General features: G+C 47.9%; 1 protein-coding gene across 1 annotated transcript; it reads left to right on the forward strand.

Annotated features, from left to right (window-relative positions):
* The first annotated feature begins 56 nt into the window (after positions 1-56).
* LOC102569367 (rho-related GTP-binding protein RhoG) lies at positions 57-18,572 on the forward strand. The gene is made up of 2 exons (XM_006258054.4): positions 57-134; positions 14,456-18,572. Exon 2 carries the CDS (start codon positions 14,478-14,480, stop codon positions 15,051-15,053), a length of 576 nt encoding a protein of 191 aa, XP_006258116.1. The 5' UTR covers positions 57-134; positions 14,456-14,477; the 3' UTR covers positions 15,054-18,572.
* Positions 18,573-18,716: the final 144 nt, after the last annotated feature.

Here is an 18,716-nt window from a genome sequence, read left to right on the forward strand (position 1 = left end):
GCCGCGCCTGCGCAGTGTGGAGTCGGGGGGTGGGGGCGCTGGGTCGGGGCAGCGCCTGCGCAGTGAGGGGCTTGGGGGCGGTCCCCGGAGTCGGCGGCAGCAGCCGGGCGCAGCGCGGGGAGCCGCGGGCGAATGTGAGCGTGACCCCGCCCCCTTCCCGGCCCGGCCCGGCCCGGCGGGCGGCGGTTTCCCTTCCTTGGCGCCGCCGCCCGCCCCCTAGGCCCGGCCCGCTGGCGCCTCCCCGCGGGGTGTGCGGGCGCCCGGCCCCGGTCCCGGCGCGATTGCCGCAGCGCAGGCCCGGCGGGGCTGGGGGAGCGCGGGGGCCGTGCCGGAGTCGTGTCGGACGCGGCCAGGGCCCAGCTCCGCAGGGCAGGGCAGGGCTGGGCTGGGCTGGGCTGGGCTGAGGTCGCGCGGGCGCTCCTGCCTCGGGCCGGGCCCGGGCGCCTCCCGCTGGAGCTGCCTGTGCCTGCCCGGCCCCGTGGCCCCGTGGCCGGGCGCAGGCGTTGCGAGCCGCCCTGGGGGGGCCGGGCCGGGCGGGCGGGCGGGCGGGCGGGGCCGCGCGGTGCTTCAGCCGAGAAGTGTGCGGGTCCCTGGGGCGGTGCGGCTGCTCCAGCGGGTCCCAGCGGCCCTTCCCAGAGCATCGCCTTGCAGAGCTCGTTCCAGCGTTGCATAAAACTGACCCACGTTGCGACTCTGATACTTCCCAGCTTGTCTCGCTTGCCTGTCGCTCGTGTCGGCTAGCGCGTGCCCGCGCGAATCTGCTTCCTTGGGGAAGTTTCTAGGCCGCTCGGTTTCTCAAGTTGCAAGCGGAGGGAGGATGAACGACAGGATAAATGTAATAGTTTCCTGAGGAGCGGCATGGAGGCTGATCCCAGGAAAGCAGGTTGCAAGGTTATTTGGCCAAGTGGTTTCTGAATAGACAGCCCCCAATGTGCCTTGCTCATAAGATGTTTTAGGGTCTTCCAGTATTTTGATGCATAATTTGGAAGTCTGTAGAGGTTGTAGCAATGCTGGGTACGTGGAGGCATGGCCAGGTGACGGGCAGAAGGGGCGGGATGGGATGGGAGTGGGAGAAGGGGTTTTGTGACGGAGCTGTACGGTAACGAACGGGGCATACGGGGGTCTTGGCAAATAAGGAGGAGCTCCATCGTCAGCAGACATTTGACCAGGGCTCAAGAGGCAGCATGTCAGGTGAACTGAAAGTGGTAGTTGCCACTAATTTCAATGGGAAGCTTGCACCCAGAACCACAGGCAAAACTTGGCTAATTTAGGGCCCATTTAGGCGTCCTGAGGCCTGCTGTTTGCTGTGGGTCAGTTCCCCGCTGGGGCAGGGAGGTGCCAGCTTCTCATTGGCACCTGGTAGGATGCTTTTCTTCCCACCCCAGAGCCTGGCTGGGGTCTCAGCTCGTCAGTCAGGCTGCGAGGCACGTGTCCTCTGGCAGCACTGGGAGTGGAGGTGGCCTCCAGGGCTCAGAGGGCCGGTGCTGGAAGCGGGGATCCTTTTCCTGTTTGGGGAGGGTCTAGGCATAGTGGTGCTATGTTTGTTATGGGTATTTTCTGTGCTTCTGGGCTTTGCTAGTTGCCCCTGCTTTCTGCTACATGAGTCTGCGTGTTTTTAAGCCTTTCTCAGAGGCATTGGGTGTTGGCGGCAGCCAAGGCTGGGGACTTTGACTGGGGTGTGCCAATGCTTCTGCTGGGACCAAAGGTGGAGGCTCCTGGTTAGAGGGTGCTTGCCCCTCTGCTCAGGGTCAGACTGACACCATATTTGGGATCCAGGAGGAATTTTACCCCATGGTCAGACTGGGACAGACGGGGTGGGGGGTGCCTTCCTTTGAAGCAGTGGCAGGCCTCTATTTGTAACCGCTTGAGCATATATTAACAACATGTCATAGAAGCAGGGTGTTGGCTACCGTGGTTCCCCTGCTTTACCTGTGACGGGTTAGTTTGTTAGGTCTGTGCTGTGTAGGATTGTCTGTCTTATGTAGTTTAGATTATGGCTGTATGGAATGGCTTGGATGGGGCCAATCATGCCTCAGGACTAGTCCATGATCTGGTCCCTTCCAGCCCTGCTGCTCTAGTTTTCCATGACCTTTCATGTCCTTATGTCCCCCCAAGTTGACAAGAAGCATCGTGGTTCAAGGCAGACCTCAGAGCTATAGGAAATCCTTGGTTAGAAAGAGCAACGGGCATGATGGAAGGAATGTTGGAGCAGGCCGGGGCATCTGAGTGTTTGCAGGGCGTGGGGGTTTGCAGTGCTGCATCGGGAGTTGCCTGGGAACAGCGCAGTGAGAGATGTGAGAACTTCGTCTGTGCTCTCGGATCATGTCCCACTATGCTTGGCTCCCCCTGAAAAAAGGTCCCCGCTACTTCCATACTCGTTCCTGCACTGTTATAGCATCATTTTCCAAGTCTGGTTCTGTCTGGGGAGGGAAGGATCAAGGTTGTGCTGAGCAGGCAGAGGAGGACAAGGTGCTGTGATTATGTGGAGTCAAAGTGGATTTTCCCAGCATGGCAGCCTTTCTCAAGTAACCAAGTGCTTCCTGTTCAAACGTCAGCTGAAGAAAGTCTAGCTGTATAATGAATGGTCTCATTTAAAATGAAAATATGTGGACAATTTTAACTTCCTATATTGTTAAACTTGCAGTTAATAACAATTTGGCTGTTTTAGAACCTCTTGTCTGAGGATCTTCATAGTTTCATAGTTGGTAGGGTCAGAAGGGACCTGAGCAGATCATCAAGTCTGACCCCCTGCCATGGGCAGGAAAGAGCACTGGGGTCAGACGAACCCGGCGAGGTGTTCATCCAGCCTCCTTTTAAAGACCCCCAGGGTAGGAGCCAGCACCACTTCCCTTGGAAGTTGGTTCCAGATCCTAGCTGCCCTGACAGTGAAGTAGCGCCTCTTGATGTCTAGTCTGAATCTACTCTCTGCCAGCTTGAGACCGTTATTTCTTGTCACTCCTGGTAGCGCTCGGGACCATTATTTCTTGTCACTCCTGGTAGAACAGGGACTCCCCCAGTGCCTGCTGGTCCCCCCTGACTAATTTGTAAACGGCCACCAGGTCCCCCCTCAGCCTTCTCTTGGGGAGGCTGAACAGGTTCAGGTCCCGTTGCCTCTCCTCGTAGGGCCTGCCCTGCTGCCCCTGATCATGTGAGTGGCCTCCTCTGAATCCTCTCCATGCTGTCCACATCCCTCCTGAAGTGCGGCACCCAGAACTGGATGCAGTACTCCAGCTGTGGCCTGACCAGTGCCGCGTAGAGGGGGAGGATCACCTCCTTGGCCCTGCTTGAGATGCATCTGTGGATGCACAACAAGGTACGGTTAGCCTTCCTGACCACGTCCCCACAGTGTCGGCCCATGTTCATTTTGGCATCAATAATGACTCCAAGATCCTTTTCTGCCTCTGTCCTGATGAGAAGGGAGTTCCCCAGCCTGTAGGTGTGCTGCTGGTTCTTCCTCCCCAGGTGCAGCACCTTGCACTTGTCAGTGTTGAAACCCATCCTGTTCTCATTCGGTCCAAGTGCAGCCTATTCCTCCCTTCTAGCTTGCCCACTTCTCCCCACATCTTAGTGTCATCTGTGAATTTGAACAGGGTCCTTTCCACCCCCTCGTCCAAGTCGCTGATGAAGATGTTGAACAGTGCAGGTCCGAGCCCTGGGGGACCCCACTGCCCACATCCCTCCAGGTTGAATAAGACCCGTCCACCACCACTCTCTGGGTGCGGCCCTCCAGCCAAATAGTGACCCATTTGACAGTGTAGGTATTGACGCCACAGTCTCCTAGTTTTTTTTAATGAGAATGGGGTGAGAGACAGTGTCGAAGGCCTTCCTAAAGTCCAGGAAGACTACGTCCACTGCTACCCCTGCGTCCAAGGATTTTGTGACCTGGTCGTAGAAGGCCACCAGGTTGGTCTGACAGGACCTGCCTCGAATGAACCCATGTTGGTTGCCCATATGCATAATCTCCCCTGCTGGCCCCTTGCGGACATGCACCAGGATAATTCTCTCAAAAAGCTTACCCAGGACTGAGGTAAGACTAACAGGCCTATAGTTTCCTGGATCCTCCTTCCTCCCTTTATTGAAAATGGGAACCAATCTTGCTCCCTTAAAAATAAAGAAATAATGAATTAAACTGTCCAGCACCTTGGCAAGGCAGATTTTACAAACGGCAGATTGAGGAACAGAGAATGCGACTTGCTTGAGGTCCTCTAGGAAGTTTGGGGTAGAGCTGGAAGTGGAACCCTGGAGTTCTGGCTCCCAGCCTGCTGCTTGGCTTATTCAGGGGCTGTTGCTTTCTGATAGCCACGTTTAACTAAACTCCTCAGAATACCCATGACAAGACACCCCTGCTCATGGACTTGTGTCCTTGCAGGTAGTTAAGGGAAATTCCTGATTAATAATTTGCAGCTTTTGGTTCCAGTGAGGTGCATCTTAACCTTCTCTCCAATGGAAAAAGACATTTCTTGCAGCCCTGCCTGTGGGCTCCTGTCCAGTCATAGCCAGTGAAAGGCCATCTTGGTGTTGCTCCATTACCTTTCAGCTGTACAGCTTCTTGTCAGTGAAGTCAGCTCAACTTGCTGCTTTGTTAGTGCCCTTTCTGTTGGAAATGTTCAAAGTCTAAATAACAAAACGTTGGTGTTCAGGCATCGCAGGCTCTGTGCATTGAGGTACTAGCTGTCTTGATAGGGCTTTATTTTTTTTCCTTGCAGTAATTTGGGATTCAGTTGCTGCTTTGGGACTTGGGTCCCACTGTGTCTGATGGATGAAAGGACTTCTGGCTTGGACTAGTGACTCTTGTGCTCTTGGGTCTGTCTTTGCCTCTCTTGCTTTAGAGGTGAGGAATAGGGAGGGAGCAGTCCAGTAGCTTTTTTCTTTAAAAATAAAAAATAAAAAAGCAACCTTCAGGGGTTGTGGTCCTTTAAGTACAAGCCTGGCAGCATACTGTTTATGGTTTGGTTGAAGTACCTGGACCCAGATGATGTTGATGTCCCTCAGGTCTTGGATAGATAGCCCAAGAGCTTTGCATATGTCAGATAGAGAGTTAACCAAAAGATCTTTAAATACTCCATGATCTGACGTGTTTGAGAACAGAGTCATTGCTGGTAGCCAGGACTATCCGAGCACTTGATCCAGTGAGACAGGCCCTGAAGCTCCTTTGTAGCAGTCTTCAAAATGTCTCTACCTCTGTTCAAACAAAAGGCGGGTAGTTTGGACCTTTCTGTTTGAGCTAGCTCTTGTGGGAAACCAGCTTTCATCTCTTGCCTACTGCTTCTCCTTCCTCCTTACAGCTTAGCCTGTCTGTGGTGCTTTCCAAACCTAGAGGGAAGCTGATGAAAGAGGGTGGTTCAGCGGGACAAATGTCAATGTGCTCAACACAGGGATTCCTTCCACGAAGCTCCCAGTGAGCTTTCATCTCACTTGCATTTGGGGCTGAGGACCTGCTCACACTGAATGAAGGGGTATGAAGGAAAGCTGCCAAAGTTCCCAGATGGCAGTTTCACAGTACTGTTTCGGTTCAGAGCCAAAATTCTCACCGTAGAAGAGAGGGATGCTAGTGGCAGTGTTGCAAGGGCTGAGCATAAGAGCACTAGCAACTCCAGCCACTAAGGAAAGAACCAAAGCAAGGAAGAACAGTGTATAAAGACAAGCCTTAACTCTGTCATAAGAGAACCCAGGAGCAATTCCCTTTCCCTAGAATCAGCTCCACTCCCTTAAGTTATGCCATAGAACTAAAACCCTTGCTCTCAGGGGGTTAGTTATGAAGAAGAAAGCATCCTTCCTGGGAGAATGTCTTGAATAAGCATCACCTGGTCAGGATGTCCCAAGGGCTCTTTTACAATGCCAGCTGCAAACTGCTTTTTTTTGTCAGCAAACCCTAGCAGAAAGGGGGTAAGGTGTGATGATTCCCTTGACCAAGCTTTCTCAGTCGTCTTGTGCCAGGGGTTTCACAAATGTGTGAACCCTCTGCAAATGAACTCCCTCTTTTCCTCCACCCATCACAATTGTAGTTCAACACTAGAAATGATTTGAATCTTTTCATACGACCTACAACAATTGTCAGAAGAACAGCCCAGTGATGTGAAAAAGTTATAGGCAAATACTTCCCATTAAGCAGCCAGGGTTGGTTCTCCAAGTTAATGATACCATAAGACATGCAATTAGGTCAGAATGAGAACAGTCGTCCAGATAGCGTCTCAATGAGACGACTGAAATCTTCCATATTACAGGGGACACCCTGGGTTGAAGGAGCTGAAAGTCTGTTTGAAGCTGACCGCAGTGACTTTCTGAGAAGGGTGCTGACCCGTACTAACACACCCTTTTTTTTCTAGGGCTTAGAGTGCAGAAGATAGAAAAAACTTTAAAATCTCATTGATTCTCATTTTGTTTCCATTTTGTTCTGCCAGTGATGTCAGGCTTGATATCCCTCAAAATGCAACATTAATTGGGCCCACCACTCCTAAAAGATTGCCAGCCCTTGTTTTAAAGCATAGATTTACGAGTACTGGTACCAAAGTGAAGATTTTTTTTCTGCTCCCTAGCTATTCAGTCAGCATCACAGGTAAATTGGGCATACTTTAGATATCATTTTATTATGTACCAAATTTTAAAGCAACTTGTATTCAGCTAATAAGTAGGGGTGCAGCAATAAAGATTTTCTTGGCGGATACCAATAACCAATTATTCACCAGGAAAGTCGGCCGATTCCAATCCGATAACCGATTTACAGGAATGCAGCTGGGCAGCATGGAGAGCAGTGCCCTGCCGCCTGCGGGTAAGTCAGTGGAGGCGAAGGGGCATTGGTGGCAGAGTGGTGCAGATCGAGGCTCCTACAGGGTAGCGAATTGGACCCTGAGGCTGGTGCAGGAGACATGGGTGGCTCATCCAGGGGATCAGCGTCCTGGCGCTTAAAAATGGTGGTGGGGGCACTTGAATTCAAGGTCATTGAATGCCTCAGGGTCCCCTTCATCACCCTGCCCTGCTCCTTCCATCACTGTGGGGGCCTCAATCTGCCCATCTCCCCCTATACCCCTTTGCCTCTACAGACTTACTTGCAGGTCGCTGCTTTCCACACTACCCGGCTGCATTCATGTCCAGTGCATGTGTGCGGCTTCACACATGCATGCAGTGTCTGGGGGCCCCAGCTGGAAGGCAAGTTATATTTATTGGTACGTTATGGGCTATAATGGCTCCAAAAAACCCGATATCCTGTAATGTGAATTTTCTTTTTATCAGTGTGATCTAATACGGCGCCGATATATTGGTGCACTGCTACTAATAAGTCTATTTTATTGAAGTGTGTGTAACACTGTACACAGAAAGTATGTAGCCAGGACTCTAATGTACCAGCTCATAGTCTCCAAATCTCAGTACTTCCACCACAGAATTTATTGAATGTATTGCTTTTGTTTGCCACTGGCAATAAAAATTGGCGGTAGTTGGTGACAGGGGTGAGTAGTAGTATTAACCCCTGGCTGCTGGCAGGCAATAGGGCCCACCAACTGATTGGAGCTTGAGACCCCTGTTGTAAAATGTAGATCCTTTTGGGCAAACAAGAACCCACATGATTAGCGGTCTCCATGAAAGACCCTATGAGGAGAGGTTGAGAGATCTGGATCTCTTCAGCCTATACAAAAGACGGCTGAGGGGTGACCTTGTGGCCGCCTATAAATTTATCAGGGGAGGACAGCAGGGAATTGGGGATGCGCTGCTTTCCAGAGCGCCCCAGGGAGTAACTAGGAGTAATGGGTGCAAACTAGTGCAGAGTAGATTTAGGTTAGACGTTAGGAAGAAATTTTTTACAATAAGGGTGGCCAGAGTCTGGAATGGGCTTCCAAGAGAGGTGGTGCTGTCACCTAACTTGGAGGTCTTCAAGAGGAGGCTTGATAGTCACCTGGCTGGGGTCGTCTGACCTCAGTCCTCTTTCTTGCCAGGGACGGGGGTCAGACACAGTCCATTGGGGCCCTTCCGACTCTATAACCTATGAATAGCACTTCTGTCCTCTCACCTGTAGCCCCAAAGAATCCAGTAAAGACCCTGCCCTGCAGAAGAAACAAGGATGCCACCTGTGCTCTGACCACTTTAATGCCATGGAATGTGTGAGGAAACTTAGGTCTAGATGGCTCTAGACTTTACTTAAGATTGTCTTCTTTCCCACGTGAAATTTTTCTGATTGACAGACTTACATTTAGTGCCATCAACCCCACTCCATAAAGTTATCGTGTCAAACTCTAGCAGAAACCAAGAAACTGCATACAACAAACTTTAGATTTGCATCTATCTCACAACCTTAGTGCGTGCCTCAGCAGTGTCAGTGATACAGTCCAGCAGCCTGCGTGCCAGTCGGAGGTGTTGATTTCTTGATATCAGAATGTGAAGGTCAGTATCCTTCCTCAGGTGCATCCTGTCCACCCCTGCTGACCTAACTACATCTAACCTCTCCAATCGCTAGCCTGTTCTTCCGATACGCTAGGCTGCTTATCTCCTCCCGTCCTTGTTGCTAGCTGCACTTGTCATCTGAAAACTGACCTTATTTATGAAGACCGTAAGTGGCATTAGTACTTCTGCTGGTATTAGCCTTCTTGACGTTCTGTTACCGGATGGCTTCCTGTATTCAGTAAGGCAACTAAGCTTTACTTGGTATTCCTCTTGCTTCCAACGTACTTGTAGCACCATTTTGTTTTGTTTTCTTGAATTGCCTTATGTCCCTCACTAGTTCCATCTCAGATTGCATCTTGGCATTCCTGATAATCTTCCTCCATGCCCAAGCAGTACTCTTATACTCTTCCCTGGTAATACAGGCAAGGCAAGGATTTTTTAGGGTGATCTCTCTTATTGGACCAGCTCTGTAGTTGGGATACAGTTAGACAAGCTTTTGAATGCAAGACATTCTTGGTCAGGTCTCTGATCACTTTGCTGTGCCTGGCTGCCTGTGATCAGAGATCTGGTGAAGAACGTCTTGCATTGAAAAAGCTTGTTTAACTGGTTGGTCCAATAAAATAAATCGCCCTAAGAAATCCTTACCTCTTGCATAATTTATGGACCATTGTGGCTACAGCATTGCTATTCCACCTAATAAAATGGCCAAATTCCCATTTCTTGTGAGAGTTGTTTTTTTTATTTTCAGGTAATTCAAGAGTTCACTGTTCAGCTAGGCCAATTCCTGCTCCATTTCCCATTCTCTTTTTTTTTTCCATGAAACTAGCTTGCTTCTGTGCCCTTAAACTAGTACAGCCAGCTCTGCTGAACTCCCTTCCCTGTAGACATGCCTCCCTGGGAAAGCCTGCCCATCAGTTCCCTGAGTTTTGTTGAAGTCTGCTTTTCTGAAGTCCAGTGTCTTTATTCTGCTGCCAGCCTGCTTTCTTTCCCTCCCGCCGTCCGTTAGGGCAGGGGTCAGTAACCTGTGACCTGTGGGTCAGATCTGGCCCACAGATGAGGGGCATCTGCAGCATTCAGCAACAGGGATTTGGGCAGCAGTTGGCAACCTTTCTAGGCTGCTGGCCAGAGTGACTCAGTTTGGGTCAAAGGTAGTTAGGTGCTAGGGCCCAGCTGAAGCTGACGCTTTCCCCCCATCATGGCAGGAGAGCCCCTACAGCTGAAATCCCATGTTGCCAAAGCAGGCTGGATCCAGTGGCTCTGCAGGCTGGCCCTCTGCACTAGATTCTTGAATCCCATCATGTCATGGTCACAGTCACCCAAGTTACCTTCCACCTTCACGTTCTCAACCAAATTCCTCTCCGTGAGCAAAACATTGAGAAGAGTTTCCCGCCTAGTTGGTTTCTTTGCCCTCTGGCAAGGATTTTTTTTTTTTTTTTTGGCAATAGCTTTGATTGGGCCAGCTCCATAGTTAGGAAAGATGTTAGGCAGGCTTTTGTGCATAAAGTGCCTTGTCTTGGGACTCACGAGACCTGAGGGAAGGGCATTCTGTTTGAAAACTAGTCTAATATCTCTTCCAGGTAGACAGTTCATCCATTAAAAAAAAATGACTCCCAAAATCCTTGCCTCTTGAATATTTCCTGGACCGCTGAGACTGGAGCACTCCAGCCTGTATTCTGCTTTGTCACTGTTGAGTTAGTCACTGTTTAGATTTGTGGGAGAGAGGCCTTTGGTATTGGAACAAAGGCCAGGGTCAAAGGCAGGAATAAGTCTCGTAAACTATCTGAAGCCTCTCCCTTCTCAAGAGAGCAAAGACCCGGACTGATAGAGTTGGTTGCAGTTGCATCTTCAGGTGTCCTGTGTTGTGGTATTAAACAATACGTCTGGTACATCGTCATTCTAAAGCTTTGCTGTTGTGCTGAACTCCCTACTACCCTAATACCTGGGGACCGACCGAAATCGTGATTGTGCGATTTCTGCAGAAATTGTGAATTTGGGCATGCTCTGCGAAAAAGCACGGGCTCACTGAAAACCCCAACTTACAGGCAAGCAGAGAAGCCCTGTGGTCTTGGAGCGGGGCTGATAGGACACGGGGGTGCTCAAAGCAGGAGGCTCGGGGTTGGGGGCAGGACATGGATGGAGCCGGCCGCAAGGGGTGGCAGTGTCATGAAATCCTGACAGCTGGGCTGGTGGCAGTGGGGCACAGGGCAGTAGCAGCTCATTCCCCCCCACCCCCTCCGCCCTGTGCTCAAAGACTTCAGGGCTTCTCTGCTTGGTGGTACGTTTTTTATTTTTCCAGCAAGCCCAACAAAAGTGCAAAGCTTTCACTTGGGGATGGCCTGAAACCACAGTTTCAGTACCCTGATGAAGCCCGGAGAAGCCATTAATGCATGCTGAATAATATATGGATTAATGGCTTCCTTGGGCTTAACTGGGGTAATTAAGATGAGGTTTCAGGACATGTGGCAGTCTCTGGGGAGGGGTGGGACTGCCGGGGCTCCTAGTGCTCAATCCGCAAAAATGGTGGCTAGCCCCACGTTCTAGCTGTGAAACTGGCTGGCCGCCTCCTCGAGTTCGGTAGACCCCTTCACATATCTTACATAAGCAGGAAAATTTCATGTTGACATAACACTGTTGATGACGGAGCAAGGTGTAATTTCTAACTGTGCTCAGCTTGCTAACATAGCATCAGTCAAGGCTGAAAACCATAACATTTAGAACCTTAATTAACTATATTAATACAAAATGTGCTTCAGCTTCCAAGTTTCATCTGGGCTCTTCACAGCAAAGAATCTGACATGCAATTTCATACTTGAGTATGCTGTAGTCTTTTAAAATTAAATAGAAGATACTGTAGATTAGCAAATAGTCGTAGGGGATTTTTTTTGACAGTTGAGGGGGGGGGGTGCATAAATTAACCTGGCACCTTCCCTAAGGGCCACTCTGATCTTCCCCCATCTGATCTGCTGCTCTGCTTTCTGTTTCTGTGCCTGTGCTTCCTGCCCAGTTTGCTGCTCTGCTTCCTGCTGTATCTGCCACTGCGTTGCCTGTGCCCTCCCTGATCTCATGTGCCACCCATGTGCTGCTGGTTGGCCACCCCTGCTTTAACCAGTCATAATTCACTTTTTAGTTTATCACTGCAAACTGGCACACCTTTTAAGCAGTTCACAAAGTACAATAATAAACATTTATTATTGATTTTCTAATGCCAAATTAGGCTGTTTCTGTTTCACTTGTGTTATAATATGAATTTTGGTGCAGTCTTAATAATGTAGGTGGGCTGTATGTCAGCTGTTGCCACACGTGAAAGAGATCTGGGAGTCAATTTGCACAGTTCACTAAAAACATCAGCTCGGTGCTCAACAGCTTTCAAAACAGCAAACAAAAATGTTAGGGGTTATTAAAAAGGGAATTGTAAACGAAAGGGACAGTATCAGTATGCTGCTTTATAAATCCATGCATCCACACCTTGAATACTGTGCCCAGTTTTGGTCCTCGCACCTCGGAAAGGATATCAAAGAACTAGAGAAAGTTCAGAGAAGGGCAACAAGAAAGATTAGGGGTATGGAGGGGTTTGCACATGAAGAGAGAATAAGAGGCCAGGCCTGTTCAGTTTGGAAGAGAGACACTTGAGGGGGGACATGATAAGGGTTTACAAAATACTAAATGGTGAAGAGAAAGTAAATAGGGATTTATTATTTGCTGTCCCCTGCAATACAAGAACTAGGGATCATAGCATGAAGCTAGCAGGCAGTAAGTTTAAAACATGGAAGTGTGTTTGGAGTGTTGTTATTTTTGAGGGCTAGCACATCTGTCAGGAACATAAGAATTGGCATTGCCACATGGAAGTGTTCTCACAGTGTGTAATTAAAGTGTGGAACTTGTTGCCACCAGATGTGGTTGAAGCTGACAATTTAGCTAGATTCAGAAAGGGATTGGATGGATGTAGCTATGGGCCATTGGAGTGAGGGACACAGCCTTGGAATTAGAACTTTGTAGACCTTAAATGTTGGAGGCTGCAAGTGAGAGTGCAACAGTGGTGGGGAAAAAACCCTGGTCTCATCCAATTTGCTCTCCCTTTCTGCATCTACTCTCTGCCACTGTGGACACCGGGTACTGGGCAAGATGAATCTATGGTTTGACTCAGTAAATGGCAATTCTCGTGTTTTTGATAGCTGTGCTAGCTCTCAAAAATAACAACACTCCAAACACAGTTCTGCTTCTGGATGGTTTCTATTTGACTTAGTGGCTTTTTTAATCTGCTGCAGTGAACATGCCATTTCATATTTACTCTAGCCCTGTACTGGATTCTGGCTGCTGTGTTTGAGCAGTTAGGTGCATATGTTGCAGTTTCTGCTAGTAGTAGTTGGGGCCCTTAGCATAGGTCTGTGGCTAGAAATTAACTTGAGTGATTTATATTATTAAATAAATTACCCTTTTCAGCTTCAGAAAGAAACGGTTATTTCCTCTCTGATCCTCCTGCATGTTACTGAATAAGATTTTCTGCTACGTTACTATTGCTATATATCAGTAGCAAATGTGTGTGCAGTTTGAAGGATTCTGAGCGCATGCACCAATATGACCGGGAACGTACCTGATAAAGCTTGTTTTGTTTTGTTTTGTTTGTTAGCTTATTTCAAGCTAACACAAAGTATGTGTGTGTGCTTGGGCTTGGGGGGTGAGGGTTAGGGAGGGGAACCAAAAGACCGGATTATGTAGGCAAGATATCAAGAAGGACAGAGGCATGACCAGTAAGAGGTTGGAGCTGGAAAAAGGACGGGGTTGGCAGAAAAGAATGTCATGACTTTTGTAGAAGGTAATTGATGAGTGTTCATTTTAATGTCTTCTCATTGCTGTTGTGGCTTCTGAGCTGCTGATTTTTCTGGAATGTATAATGTAGTTGCTGTTTTCACTGTTTCTCTCTGGATTGGAAGCTCCAATGTGCCTTCAGCTTGGGAACTGAGTTAAAGCTGACAAGCAAAGGCATTAGGGTGGAGAAGCAGATGCAGGCAACAGGTTCCTTCTTGTTCTGACTAGCAACAGAATTGTCAGCATGAAAATATGTGGGCAACTTCAGCACCTGTGAGGAGAAAGCAGGAGCCTTATGCTCTGTAAAGCCATTATTGAAAAGGGTAGGAATCACATTAGAAGGAAAAATAATGATTTGGGTTGAGGATTGCTACTTGGTCATGAGGCTCTTATCTTTGATGCTATGAGGGATGGGTGGTTGGGAGGGTCTTGGCATCAGGTAGCTTGAGCAATGAATCTATAACTTGCCACGGAAGTTTATTTCATTGCTGAACTCGGATGCTATTTCTGTTTTCCCATTGCTTAACATAGGCTCTCTCTGTTGCCATTCAAGCTCATTCATTCCTGCTTGTCCTGTCAGTGACTAGTGAGAATAATCTGTCCTTGGCTTCTTTAGAATAGTTCTTTGTGCATTCATAGACTGATCCCATGTCTCTCTAGTTGTATGTCAAAGAACAATGTGTTCAGCTAGCTTTGTAGATACTGTATTCTGAACCTTTTATTGGTGTTCCTTGAATTTTCTCCAGTTCTCTGGGGTCTGAGTGGTACTGAATAGAGTGAATTAATTACTTGTTTTATACATGGGATCCCTAGAGTTCAGTCATACATTTGCCTCTTCTTCAAGGAATTTTTTTACACATTGATTCCTAGGTGTTTCTGTGTTACTGTGCCTTAGACCAGGGATGTCAGACTTATGGCCCATGCAGCCACGTGTGGCCCGTGGAGTTTGTAGAAGGGTCGGGGATTCAAGGGCAGAGCAGGCAAGGCCTGTCACTAAGATCTGGGGCATGGACCCCCATTGGACACATGTTGCCACTTGCATAAAAACAGTCGTGAGGTGGCTGGTTGCTACCGGACTGCTTGACTTCTATGTTCTATTACCTTTTCTTCACTCTGTTGCATCTCAGGTGTGGGTTCCTCGGTCGGGGCCTGTGTACTCCCAACCTTTTATTAAGCGTTTGAAAGCACAGGCATTGGAGAAGCCTGTTAAGCATTGTCTTTTAAAATTTTGGTGTGTGAATGATCTTGATCTAACTTTTTCTCTTGCTTTGTGTAGGATTCTCCGTTTTGGGTAAAGAATGCAGACAATAAAGTGCGTAGTTGTTGGAGATGGTGCAGTGGGAAAAACCTGTCTTCTCATCAGCTACACCACCAATGCCTTCCCTGAAGAGTATATCCCCACTGTGTTTGACAACTATAGTGCCCAGATGACTGTTGATGGCCGGACAGTTAGCCTGAATCTCTGGGACACTGCAGGCCAGGAGGAGTATGATCGTCTGCGTACCCTCTCATACCCCCAAACCAATGTATTTGTCATTTGTTTCTCCATTGGAAGTCCCTCTTCTTATGCAAATGTGAGGCACAAATGGCATCCTGAAGTCTCTCACCACTGTCCTAATGTTCCAATCCTTTTAGTTGGCACCAAGAGAGACTTGCGAAGTGATTTGGAAACGGTGAAAAAGCTGAAGGAGCAAAGCTTGACTCCCACTACCCCGCAGCAGGGAACGTCACTAGCCAAACAGATTGGAGCAGTCAAGTACTTGGAATGCTCAGCTCTGAACCAAGATGGTGTTCGAGAAGTATTTGCTGAAGCTGTGCGTGCCGTTTTGTACCCAGTTACAAAGAAAAACACAAAAAAGTGTCTCCTGTTGTAGTTACTTACAGTGGTAGCCGTTTAAGATGGAATAAAGACTGGCTGGCATCATGGAGGGTTCCTTCCTTTTTAATTGAAGATATGCATCTTGCACTAACAGCTCTAAAGAAACAGTTTATGCAAAGAATATTCTTGCAGTTTTCTTACTGCTTCAGGGAAACTGAGACAATGAGTTTGTTCCAACCTAGTGAGAGCGTGGTCAAACACTTATTCATCTTCTAGAGTTCCAGAGTCTTCAACTTCTCCAGTCTTTGGTTGGCTTCTGTTCTTTTCCATGGAGGAGAAAGATAAGGGGACTTCTTCAAAGCCAAACGTTTCTTCTTGTACTAGATGAACTTCAGTTACTGACCTGGCTGAAAGCCAGATGTTGACAATTCTTCTTTAAGTGTAGTTGCTGCTTTTTCTGGCCTTTTTTTTCACTGATCAGCTTGATTGTCCAGATGGAAGTGTGGCTTTCTAATTATTGCTTTAATTTGACAATAAGTTTGAAAAACATTTGTCAAAATTTAGAAATGCCTTCCGTATTGCTGAGACTCACTTTATAGTGAAGGATGTGATCATGTATATGAACTTAATGAAAACCAGGCATATTTAATTCAGTGGTCCAGACATGAGGAATACCTGACATGGTTTTATTAACTTTATTAGCATCTTTCAATCTGTGGCATTCTTAATGACAGCGTAACTCAAAGCAATGATTTTCTTTTGCGTTGGAATAGAGAGGTGAGAGGGGAAACTTAAATGCAAATCTGCCATAGCCTTCTCATTTAAGGTTTCTCTTCTCCTTCAAAAGAAACTTTAAATTCTGAGTTTTCAGACTGCTTGGGGTAATTGGTATGACACTCCTTCTCAAAGCAAACACTGGCTCATTCCCTTTCCTTTGGTGAATTCTGGAGGCTTGGCAGGAGCCTGTTTGCTCTCGAGGAACTAATTTATTTTGTCTTAACTGTAACTAGAGTCCCCTGCATCACTGCATCAGTTTTCATGGCAAATGCCCTTCCTTCTTCTTGGCAAGACACTAAATGAGACCAATGACATTTCCTCTGTGAACTGGAACCAGGAAGTGGATTTAATAGTGGTTCCAGCTATATTGGTCTTTGATGTTTGGGTGGTCACCTTGGCTCTAGCATGCCTAAAAAATTCCCTGTGCTAACTAGTTGAATTTTATAATCTGTTAAGCATTTAACCAGAGCTTCAGTTAATTTTTTTTGTAGCCCATTGTGAATGAAGCCAAGAGCCAAAAACTGGGAGCACGCTGTTTTATCCACTTGAGATCAGAAGAAAAGTGGCACTGTGAAACCTCTCTTGAGGGCTAGAGTCACTGTGGATAGCTGATCTAGGAAGTGGTGTGCTTCAGAAGAGACTTTGTATTAACCCAGTGGTGCTAGGAGTGAGTTTTTGCCTCTTGAAATCAGGAGCTGTGCTCCTTGCAGCCTAAATGAGTTGTTTGGGTCTCATTTTTACTAACAACTTACCCATGTCAAGGTTTATTGGATTTGTCCTGAGTGGAATGAGCCCTCATCTCTCTGCCTGGCAAGATGCAGCAATTGGGGACTAAGAAACTAATATATAAAAAATAATATTAGCCTTGCCTTTTCTGCTGTAGAAGCACAAGATGGCTATGAATATGGCCCTGCCTGTGTCCTGAAAGCTCTCAGTAAGGAAGATGTGCCTTTCTCTGGTTGGTGTGCTGATCCTGCCTTGACCTATAGTCCCAGTGTGTCTGATGGCTACTCTAGGTAGTAATTTAGCAAATTGCACTCCAAGAGAATAAATTACAAATTAGGGTTGACCCAAAGTGCCATATGACTAGCTAATGAAATCATGTAGTTTCCCAAGAATGGTTCAAACAGATACCAAATGAACTGTATAGCATGATTTCTGCAGAAACCTGAACACTTCTGCGCACCATTCTTCTGTTTTTCACCAAGTGCCATTGACTGGAAAGTCTTTGCACCTTTTGCACTTGTGGAGGAAGTGTTGTTCCAAGCATGGTCTCTAAGCCGGAGCTCTGCAAGCTGCAATGTAATACAAGAACCTCAGTGATGTTAGTCATTTGCTCCCTGCCTTCAGTTTAGCAGTCAGGTCTTTAGCCGGACCTTGACTTGCAAGCAACAATAATTCTGTGCCTTGTACTTAGACATTTGTGTTTTGTGGGTAAACTTCTGTAATAGAGTGAATAGATTTTAACCAATAAGCCCTGTTCAAGCCTGGTCTAGATTCAGAATTTTGCACTGGTGTTTACCTTGATAGATTTTAATTGTATCTATTTAGATCAGTGAAAACCCGTGGCCTTTACTTAAATGAAAGATTAACTTCAAGTGCATCTGGGTTAGAGGTTTGCACTGTTCTAAATGGGTCACTTTTAATTAGAATTGATGCAATCTTTAAATCAGCTGCACAAGCCCAATTTTGTGCTGAAGCTCATGCTAGTTTTGGGGTTTTTTTTAAGTATTAAGTGATTTATGGACTGAAATATACCACTGTAGCCACTCTGGCCCTGCGGAACTGGGTGGTGAAGGAGGGTGAGCATAGCAAGTCCCGGGAGCAGATATTGCTGCATGCTTTCTTTTCCACAGCTCAGTGTGTCCATTCTGGTGTTAACTGGAGGAGGTAGAAAGCTACTGCTTAGGCAGTTGGGTTAAACCTGGAATTGTGGTATCCCCATCTCTTTAATCAACTAAGCAAGCTACTCCACACAGGATTTAAGAGATTAATATAACAATGGTGAATGTAAAATAGAGGTGACCTTTGAACAGAGTAACTTGGAAAGCTTTTCACTGTCTTCATAGTACCTCATTAATAGAAGCTGGTCACAATGCCTTGCATTACTGTGTGTTTTCTACCAAGAGAAGCAAATCCTGCTGGTCTGACGGCTCGTGTGCTTCAGCACCTGGTCCCTGGAGGAGCGGGGGTTCCTCCTGCTCGCACTCCAGGGCTCAGATGTCCTCTCCCATTCCTGACATTCGTAACATATTGTATTGTAACTAGTGCACAGCGTTTCTCTGGGCTCCTTTCTTGCCCCATTTTTGTGTCAGCTGGTAACATGGCAATTTAGTGGCTCCCTGAAGAACTGGTTTGGTTTTGACAGGGTCCAAAAAAGATGCTGACATTGAAGAGAACAGTTGAGAAACCTTGTACAGTTTTCCTAATGTTGTGGGCGGGAATGTAGTTAACGTAACAAGTCAGTCTCTTCTGTACTCTTAGCTGTTTTTCTCCTTCTGGCAAATTAGTCATTTAAGGCAAAAGGTTTTTAGTGAAACCCTTGTGGATCAAGCCGAGGAGTTCAGACATGCCGCTTCACAGTGAAAATGCGCTCGTCAGTGTAGGAATGGAGCTCTGCGCGGGATTCGTGCCGGACCGGCCGTGCCTGGCCTCCGGTGCTGCGGAGGGCCCCCGGGCCGGGGCGGCGCGGCAGCTCGGCTTCTGCTGCAGAGGAGCTCGTAGGGCAGCGAGCAGCGCGAGCGGATCGTTGTGACTGGCGCAGACCGTAACTAATAAAGCTTCGTCATCTCTCGGGCTCAGCGCCTCGTTCCGCTTTCTCAGTCGTTACCGTGCTGGGGGCGGTCCCCCCACCCCCGCCGCGGCTCGCAGCCCCGGGGGCAACGGGCCCGGCCCCGGCCGCCGGGGCCTGTGCGAGGGGGAGGCCGCGGGGCCGGCCGCC

This window comes from Alligator mississippiensis, chromosome 8 (assembly GCF_030867095.1).
Source record: "Alligator mississippiensis isolate rAllMis1 chromosome 8, rAllMis1, whole genome shotgun sequence".
Classification (NCBI taxonomy): Eukaryota; Metazoa; Chordata; order Crocodylia; family Alligatoridae; genus Alligator; species Alligator mississippiensis.